At 39.2% G+C, this 9,635-nt stretch overlaps 1 protein-coding gene across 1 annotated transcript in view; it reads left to right on the plus strand.

Annotated features, from left to right (window-relative positions):
* ANTXR1 (anthrax toxin receptor 1) overlaps positions 1-3,743 on the plus strand; it is a 255,495-nt gene extending 251,752 nt beyond the window's left edge. Inside the window, exon 19 of the mRNA XM_011985041.1 lies at positions 7-3,743. Within this exon, the coding sequence (XP_011840431.1) occupies positions 7-87 (81 nt within the window). The 3' untranslated portion in view covers positions 88-3,743. The remainder of the gene's footprint in view (positions 1-6) is intronic.
* Positions 3,744-9,635: the final 5,892 nt, after the last annotated feature.

Genomic DNA, 9,635 nt, shown 5'->3' on the forward strand with positions numbered 1-9,635 from the left:
CCTTCCACCCTTCCCCCTCCTCCCCAGGCTCCACCTCCCAACAGGGCACCTCCTCCCTCCCGCCCTCCTCCAAGACCTTCTGTCTAGAGCCCAAAGTTCCTGCTCTGGGCTCTCTCAGAAACTTCAGGAGGTGTTAGAACAAGTCTTTCCAGTTAGAGAAGAGGAGTGGTGATTAAGCCCACTGATCTTCACACATTGCTAAAAATTGGTTGGCAATGCCAGTATACCAACAATCACGATCCACGGAAAGAAACAGATATTTTAAATTGCCAGAAAACAAATGAGGAGGCAACCACAGTCACATTTATAGCCAGCCATCTATCACTTCTAGAAGGTTCCAGAGACAGCAAAACTGCAAGATGCTCTCAACAGGATTATGTCTCATGGAGACCAGTAAGAAAATCATTTATCTGAGGGTGAAACACAGAGTTGGATAAGAAATACATTGCTGGGTTTCTAAAATGCTGCCCTCCTGCCTCCACTCCACCTCCATCCCTGGACTTTGGACCCTTGGCCTAGGAGCCTAAGGACCCTCACCCCTGTGCACCACCCAGGAAAGAGGAAATCTTTGCCTACAACTTTGGAAATACTGGGGTCCCTGGTGTGGTAAGAAACTCAACATCAGACAGGTATGCAAAAGGATGTTCTCCTGGGGTTTGCAGGTATATAAAAATATGCCATCTTTTCCTTGCAAATTCTTCGTTTCCAAGTGAGAAAGGGAGCAGGTGTTTACTGATGGAAAAGGTATGTTGCTTTGTTGATGTGTAAGTGAAATCAGTTGTGTGCAATTGACAGGGGCGTATTGATGGGAGCATCAGTCAGTTTCTAAAACCCACAGGCCATCAGCAGCTAGAGGTGGCTGGCTTTGGCCAGACACGGTCCCTAAATCAACAGACAATGGCATTGTCGAAGAGCAACCTGTTAATGATTCATGTGAAAAATCAAGGTTTGACTTCAGTTTAAATCACTTGAGGTATGAAGTTTATCCTGTTTTCCAGAGATAAACATGAGTTGATCTTCCCAAAATACCATCATTAGGACCTATCACACAATATCACTAGTTTCTTTTTTTTTTTTTCTTGGTAAAGCTGTGCACCAGAGACTTCTGGGTAGAGCTGAGAGACTATGGTCCTGACATAATAAGGATCTTTGATTAACCCCCATAAGGGATGTGTGTGTATACAAATATATTTCTCTTTGGCTTTTCAACATAGAACATCAGCTGTTAACCAAGGGGAAATATATCAGATCTGCAACACAGAAATGTTCTGCCTGAAATTTCCACCATGCCTGGGACTCGCCCCATTTCTCCAGGTCTTTCTGGATCTGTTTAATCAGTAAGCCCTATAATCACTTGCTAAACACTGGGCTTCATCGCCCAGAGGTAAAAACAGAGCTCCTTGTCGTGGGCCTCCTGCATCAGCCTGTTCAAAATTATCTCCCTCCACAAGTCCTAAACTTCCTGTCCCAAGCCCCCCAAATTCTCAAATCTTTTCTGGAACAAAGCAGAATATAAAATAAATATCAATTTAATGGCTTGGGCTATGGTCTCCAAAGATCCTTCAAGAATACATCAAGCCAGCTTCATTTGCTCACTTTACTTAGAACCGAGATATAAGGGCCTGGGATGCATTTATTTTATCAATACCAATTTTTGTGGCCATGGCAGACATTGCTAATCAATCACAGCACTACTTCCTATTAAGCCCACTGATTTCTTCACAATCCTTCTCAAATTACAACTCCAAAAAGCCGCCACTCAACAGTCAGACGAACCCAACAACAGTCAGATGAGAGAAATGAAACCTACTTTGCTATCTGTATCTTAGAAAGCAAAAACAAACAGGAGTTTCCAGGGAGAATGGGAAAGCCAGGGAGCATAAAAGGTACAGTCAGGGGAAAATAGATCTAGGCAGAGTGCCTTAGTCAGGGACCACGGGCGCTGAATCTGCAGTGCCAACGCCAAACTAACGCATCTCCAAGTGTACCTCCAACCCTAGCCTTCTCCCACAGCTGCCTACAACAGTCTCCCAGCCTTCTCAGAGAGCTAAAACCAGAGATTTCCAGACTCATGAAAGCAACCCCCCAGCCTCTCCCCAACCCTGCCGCATTGTCTATTTCTTTAGAACACTAGGCTTCTTCTTTCATGTAGTTCCTCATAAGCAGGGGCCAGAATATCTCAGCCACCTGCAGTGACATTGCTGGGCCCCTGAAAACCATTCCGCAGGAGAATGGGTTCCCCAGGCTCACAGTGTAGAGACGTTGAGCCCATCACAACTGTTTTGACTGCTGGCAGTCTAAAACAGTCCACCCACCCCATGGCACTGCCGCGTGATTCCCGTGGCCATTCAGAAGTTCAAGCCAAGATGCTGACGTTGCTGAGCAACGAGATGGTGAGCATCAGTGCAAATGCACCATTCAGCACATCAGTCATATGCCCAGTGCAGTTACAAGATGTTTTGGCAAAGCATTTTGATGGAATAGGGAACTGCAAATGTATGATGATTTTGAAAAGGCTCCGCAGGATTTGTTCTTAAAACCGACTCAGTGTGTCATCCCGGGTTATTTAGAATTACAGTTAAGAAGGAGAAACTTCTATAGACTGTATGAACAAGGTGATATCTTCATAGTGGGCTATTACAGGCAGGAGAATGTTTTAACTGGTTTACAAAATCCATCAATACTTGTGTCATTCCCTGTAAAAGGCAGGAGACATGTGATTATGATCAGGAAACTGCACAAAATTATTGTTTTCAGCCCCCGTGTTATAGTCCTTTTGAACTGTTTTTTTTTTTTATTAAAGCCAAATTTGTGTTGTATATATTCGTATTCCATGTGTTAGATGGAAGCATTTCCTATCCAGTGTGAATAAAAAGAACAGTTGTAGTAAATTATTATAAAGCCGATGATATTTCATGGCAGGTTATTCTACCAAGCTGTGCTTGTTGGTTTTTCCCATGACTGTATTGCTTTTATAAATGTACAAATAGTTACCGAAATGACGAGACCCTTGTTTGCACAGCATTAATAAGAACCTTGATAAGAACCATAGTCTGTTGACAGCCAGCTCAGTTTCTTGCCTGAAGCTTGGTGCACCCTCCAGTGAGACACAAGGTCTCTCTTTTACCAAAGTTAAGAACAGAGCTGGTGGATTAATTAATAGTCTTGGATATCTGGCCATGGGTAACCTCATTGTAACTATCATTAGAATGGGCAGAGATGATCTTGAAGTGTCACATACACTAAAATCCAAACACTATGTCAGATGGGAGTAAAATCCATTAAAGAACTGGAAAAAAATAATTATAAGATGATAAGCAAATGTTTCAGCCCAGTGTCAATTCAGTGAAAAAAATTAATGCTGTGTAAAATGGGTTGAATTAGTTTGCAAACTATATAAAGATATATGCAGTAAAAAGTCTGTTAATGCACATCCTGTGGGAATGGAGTGTTCTAACCAATTGCCTTTTCTTGTTATCTGAGCTCTCCTGTATTATCATACTCAGATAACCAAATTAAAAGAATTAGAATATGATTTTTAATACACTTAACATTAAACTCTTCTAACTCTTTCTTCTTTCTGTGATAATTCAGAAGATAGTTATGGATCTTCAATGCCTCTGAGTCCTTATTATAAAAAATCAGTTATCACTATACCATGCTATAGGAGACTGGGCGAAACCTGTACAATGACAACCCTGGAAGTTGCTTTTTTAAAAAAAATAATAAATTTCTTAAATCAACTCTTTTTTCTGGTTATTTGTCTGTTTGTTATAAAAATAAAGTGCAATGTATTCAAGTCCTCAATATCCTGATCATAATACAGTGGTTGCTGTGCTATACATTAAAGTACATTTCTCAAATGATTTCATGCCTTCCACTAATTTCTCTACTGTCTGGATTACTGTCATTTCTTCCTTAGCTGTCAGACATTCAAAATTTTTTTTATTTCTCATAAATTTCAAATCAAAAATGTAATCCACACTAAGAGAAAATAAATAAAAAGTGAAAACAGAGAACATACAGGAAAAATATAGTGCCTCAGGATTGTGTTTGGCTAACATAGCAGAAAGGCAACTAGGATTGATTTTACAAGGAGTCCAGAGATTTGCAGCAACCCAAGAACCAGACAGTGTTGTGGACAATGCTGCAATCAATACCCTTCTATGTACGTCTCAAAATCTTTGTATTGCTTCTGCATTTCTGATACAACTCACTTTATCCCTCCTAGCAGTTTTAATCCAGCTCCTCCATTTAAATATTTTGTGGGTAGAAGAGCATCTCCTTCTAGTTCCTGAATTTATTTCTTTGTAAGATCTCATAAAGCCTTGACTACATCTTAATTGGAATAAAACCATCCACAAACAGAAAGTCATGCCACAGGTTTTTTCTAAGTTTTCATTAGTATTTGCTTTTTAATAGGTTTGGGCACGTACACATTTTAAAATTATATCTTTAATAAGTGTGTTTTGGGGGTTTTTTGGAGACAGGATCTTACTCTGTCACCCAGGCTGGAGTGTAGTGACGCAGTCGTGGCTCATTGCAGCCTCAAACTCCTGGGTTCAAGCAATTCTGCCACTTCACCTTCCCAAGCAGCTGGGACTATGGGCATATGCCACCACACCTGGCTAATGTGTGTAGGGGGGGAAGGGGGGGTTGTTTTTGTTTTTGTTTTTAAAGAGATAGGGTCTCACTGTGTTGCCCAAGCTCATCCCAAACTCCTGGCCTCAAGTGATCCTCCTGCCTCAGGCTCCCGATAGTAAATGGTTTTGAGATAATGGGTTAGAAATTTGAAAAGAAAAAAGAAAAGCTGGAGCTTCACCTCACTCCTTACACCAGAATAAATTCTAACTGAATTTACGTGTAACAAATAAAACTAGAAAAGTACTAGAAATGTGAAAAAAGTTTTCTGTATGGTATAAAGAATGTTAAAATCCTACATATTGTTTGCATGATCAATCAACTTTCTCATGAAATTGCTTGAAATACCCTGAGTAATGCTCCAATGCATTAAGTTGAACAAAGGAACCATTAATAGCAGGAATTAAGATCATTTATCAGGTGCTAAATGTGAACATGATTTGAGATCCGCCATTGTTCACTAATCTGTCTTCAGATAAATCTGTTTTGTGGAGTATCACTTAGATATAAAACAATCAGAATAATACTTTGTCCATCTAAATATATTATAAACAAGGTATCACTTAACAGTTACTATATATTTGGTATAAGGGTATAGAGTTGGCATATGCCAAACATGATTTTTATTCTCTTTACAATTGTATTGTAATTTTTATGCTGACTACAATTGTATTGTGTTGTTTGGAATCACCACACCCCATCCCAGGTTATCATATCTAAACAAATTAGAAGCCTTATGATTCCACTTCTGTAATCTTCTATTCCTTTCTCTTTTTTTCCTCAAAATTCAAGTAGTCACTAAGTTATAAAGATTCTTCCTTCTCTACTTAAGTTGGGACATTTTAGTTTTTGGAGTTTGAAAGGATGCATCTCCTTTACTTGGTTATAAGTGCCATTTCGCAGTGTACTTATAAAGCAATCACTGATTTAACACAATTTTCTCTGAGTCACTTGAGAGCTGAAAGCAAGGATCTGTTAAAAGATACTCAGTTAATTGTGCACATTCAGTACTTTAGCCAGCATCTTTAGTTGGGACTTCCTTGTAACCATTAAAATAGAAGCAACGCATAAAATATATTTTCCTTTGGGTAGTTAAGTAGTTTACATTCTTGCAAAGGATTTTTAAAGTACAAAAATTGCTGGTTGTCAGGGCTGGTGTAGAAAACATTTCACTTTCTTCTGAAACAGATGTTGTAAGACAAGAGAACTGTCAACCACCTATGATTAGTCCCTTCCAAAAATGTGCGCCCTCAAGAGTAGCCAGGAAACCCTATAGAGCCCCTAACTTCACATTTTTTTAAAATACAAGCACTGTGACATTCGCTTCCCTGTGAATCTCACCCCAACTTTGCAGGATACAGAGCCCATGTCTTTTTGCTTAGTTTTACTCTTAACATTATTTACAACAGGACACCTGTAAATGTAAAGGACTGGTGTGGAATTAATGATAATCTGCATTTCCAGCCAAGCTCCTGTGGAGATATTCCATGCAAACCTAAAGTGTGGTTCATAAATAAGATGAGCAGAAGCATCCACATTCATCTGACATTGCAGGAAGGGGCTTCTCCAGGCTGGGGTGGACTGTTCAATTCTTCTCCTTCTAAATGGTGACCAAGATGGTGGGTCTCAAACCTCAGGGGAATAAATCTATCCCTAAGGGGAGTAATGTGGGTCTCAGTCATCTCTCCAGGAAGAGAAATTCTTTTTCCTACTTCAATCAAATGGGCATTGTAAGCATTTGCCACAGATAATCCTTTCTGATACCACACACTAGATTGCCTTCCCCACTCTGGGCAGAACTGGGTGTTATGAGCATTTCTGGCCATGGTCAGTGCCTGTGTTATATCTGACCCCAGTGATGTAATCACTACAAGAAATAAGACTGCAGAGCTCCAGGAGATTTTGATTCCACCTCCTATACTTGTCAGACACTTTCACTTGCCCCATGAAAGCTACCTCAACAAATGCTCACTCTCAGCAGACCCTGGCCACTCTACATGTTACTTCTGTGACTGTTGGTTTTCAGTGCATTCTAATGTTTAAATCAGCGTTTTTATAGGCTCCTTCAATACTTGCTTTTATGAGCTCCTTAAAAGAGAATTATCTCTATTTAATCTTGGACCATTAGTAAAAACAAAAAGTGATCCTATCACTATGTCTCAGTGTGATTAATTTTTTTAAAAAAATTTAACTTCCTTAGCAATTTAGGAATAGGGAGGAAAAAAGCAACATCATTAACCTGATAAAATGTATCTACACGAACCTACAGGAAATGTACTTAACATAAAATATTTTAAAATATTACCTTTAAAGTAAAAAAGAAGGCCGGGCGTGGTGGCTCATGCCTGTAATCCCAGCACTTTGGGAGGCCAAGGCAGGCGGATCACAAGGTCAGGAGATCGAGACCACAGTGAAACCCCGTCTCTACTAAAAATACAAAAAATTAGCTGGGCACAGTGGCGGGCGCCTATAGTCCCAGTTACTCGGGAGGCTGAAGCAGGAGAATGGCGTGAACCCAGGAGGCGGAGGTTGCAGTGAGCCGAGATCGCACCACTGCACTCCAGCCTGGGCGACAGAGCGAGACTCGTCTCAAAAAATAAAAAAGAAAAGAAAAAGGAAAAAGATTTCAACCATCACTATTATTGTCTACCTTTGGTCCTAGCCAGTGCAATAAAACAAACAAAATGGAAAAGTAATTATAATTATCAGGAAGAAAAAAACTGATTATTTGAAGTAAATATAATTTACTACCTAAAAATTCCATGGAATCAACTTAAAAATTCTTAGAACTAATAAGAGAGTTGGCCACGTACATGGTAAACACTATCAATGATCAGTTAGGAAACAAGAAAAAGTTATTCATTCATAATATAAAAAATTATATGTGTGTATGTGTGTGTATAAATTAACCAGAAATTAACTATAAATAAACCTAACAAAAAATGTGCAAAACTTATGGAAAGACAATTATAAAACTTCAATGAAATATTCTTAATAAATGGAGAACTGTACTACATTCTTGGAATGTAGTATAGTTCATTCTTGGAATGTAGTATAGTTCACTCTTTTCCATTCATGGAAAGAGTTAATATTGAAAAGAAGTCAGTTCTCTCTCAAACTCAACTTGTGTCAATTAGAAAAAAAAAAAAAAAAAAACCCGCTAGGAAGATGTTTACTTTCAAATGCCAATTCTAAGTTTTAATTAGAAAAGGAAATGGACAACTATAGTTAATATATGGTGATAGAACAGTTTTCAGAAACAGACCTGTAAATAAATGGAAGTTTAGTTTATCATAATAGCATTTCCAAAACTAATTCTTTAATAAACGACTACGTAATTGGGAAAAACAAGATGAAATTCCTATCTCTGCTACATACAAAAATAAATTCCAAATGGATTAAATAAAAGCAAATGCATGCCAAGTTTTCTTGCTTCTAATTAACAGTGACAGTGTCCCTTAGCAACACTGTCTTATGAATGGAAGTTTCTTATAATCTTGCCAATCAGACAGATCTCATCTCCCAGAAAAGAGTGGAGAGAGAAGTGGAAGGGCTGAAAGGAATTGTCTTCTAAATGAGGCAGGAGTAAGGAGAAAAAAGAAAAAGGGTCCTTCCACTGCCCACACTCTGAGACTACAGTGGAACGTACATTACTGTAACCTCTCCACTAACAATCTCACGCAGAGGGTGCCTCTCACATAGTAATCAGTGAAAAAACTATAAGTAGTTATAAGTAGTTAATGAGTAAATGAACTTATAAATGAAGAATCTTAATGTTTCCAAATGCTTAAGCAAATCAACAATAGACATGGAAGCTGTGTATGGGACAATGTTTTCTTTCAGGAGCCAAAGGTAATAAACAAATTCCCCTTCTCTTATTGCCTCTGTGGAAATATTCCAAGTGCTGACTCTCACTGGGTGATATGGAATGAATCCCTCTGAAAATTCATTAGCTTTGTCAATTTACTGGATTACTTTTCAACGCATACACATTCTTCCGCAATCTTTGTCTGTTGAGGTTAAGTCCCTTTTGCATTTGGCTTGAAAGGAAAAATAAGAGTTGATGCCAGGAACTTGGGGTAGGTGCCAGAAGAAAAACAGTGCCAGCCCTGGCAGTCGTCAGAAGACTGAACTCCAGTTTATCTCATCTGTTTATCAAGTGTCCTGTCACAGGACCGGATCCCCTGCCATTCTTTGAATGCGTAGAGCAAGACTCAATGGTTGGGTTATGGTTCACTGAGGAAACAGTAAGATTCCAGAATCAAGAGTCAGGCTGTTGTGATACCTATTAATGTGTCCATAAACAAGGCAGCTGTTGATCTGTAGATCTATGTTCTGATATTTCACAACTGCCAGAAAGGGCTTTGTTCAGTCTATGAGAAGGAGGTCTCCTCTCTTCTGCCCACTAAGCATGTGATCTGTTAATTCAGTCACAACTACTGCTGGCATTACTCATAGACTATAGAAACTGATGCTCACTTTCTTTTTTTTTTTTTTTTTAATTAATAGACTTTATTCTTTAGAACAGTTTTAGGTTTACATAAAAATTGAGGACATCATGCAGAGAGTTCCCTTATATTCCCTCTTCCCTGCACACAGTTTTTCCTATTGCTAACATCTTCCATTGGTGTGGTACATTTGTTACAATTGATGAATGAAAACTGACACTTTTTTTTTTTTTTTTTGAGACAGGGTCTTGTTCTGTCACCCAGGCTGGAGTGCAGTGGCACAATCATGGCTCACTGTAACCTTAACCTCCTGGACTCAAGCATCCTCCCACCTCAGCCTCCCAAGTAGCTAGGACCACAGGCACGTAGCACCACACCTGGCTAATTTTTGTATCATTTTTTTGTAGAGAAGGGGTTCGCCATGCTACCCAGGCTGATCTTGAACTCCTGGGATCGAGCAATCTGCCCACCTCAGCCTCCCAAAGTGCTAGGATTACAGGCATGAACCACCACACCCAGCCCACATTATTATTTACTAATGTTCAT

Source organism: Mandrillus leucophaeus, unplaced genomic scaffold (genome assembly GCF_000951045.1).
Source record: "Mandrillus leucophaeus isolate KB7577 unplaced genomic scaffold, Mleu.le_1.0 Scaffold279, whole genome shotgun sequence".
NCBI classification, from domain to species: Eukaryota; Metazoa; Chordata; class Mammalia; order Primates; family Cercopithecidae; genus Mandrillus; species Mandrillus leucophaeus.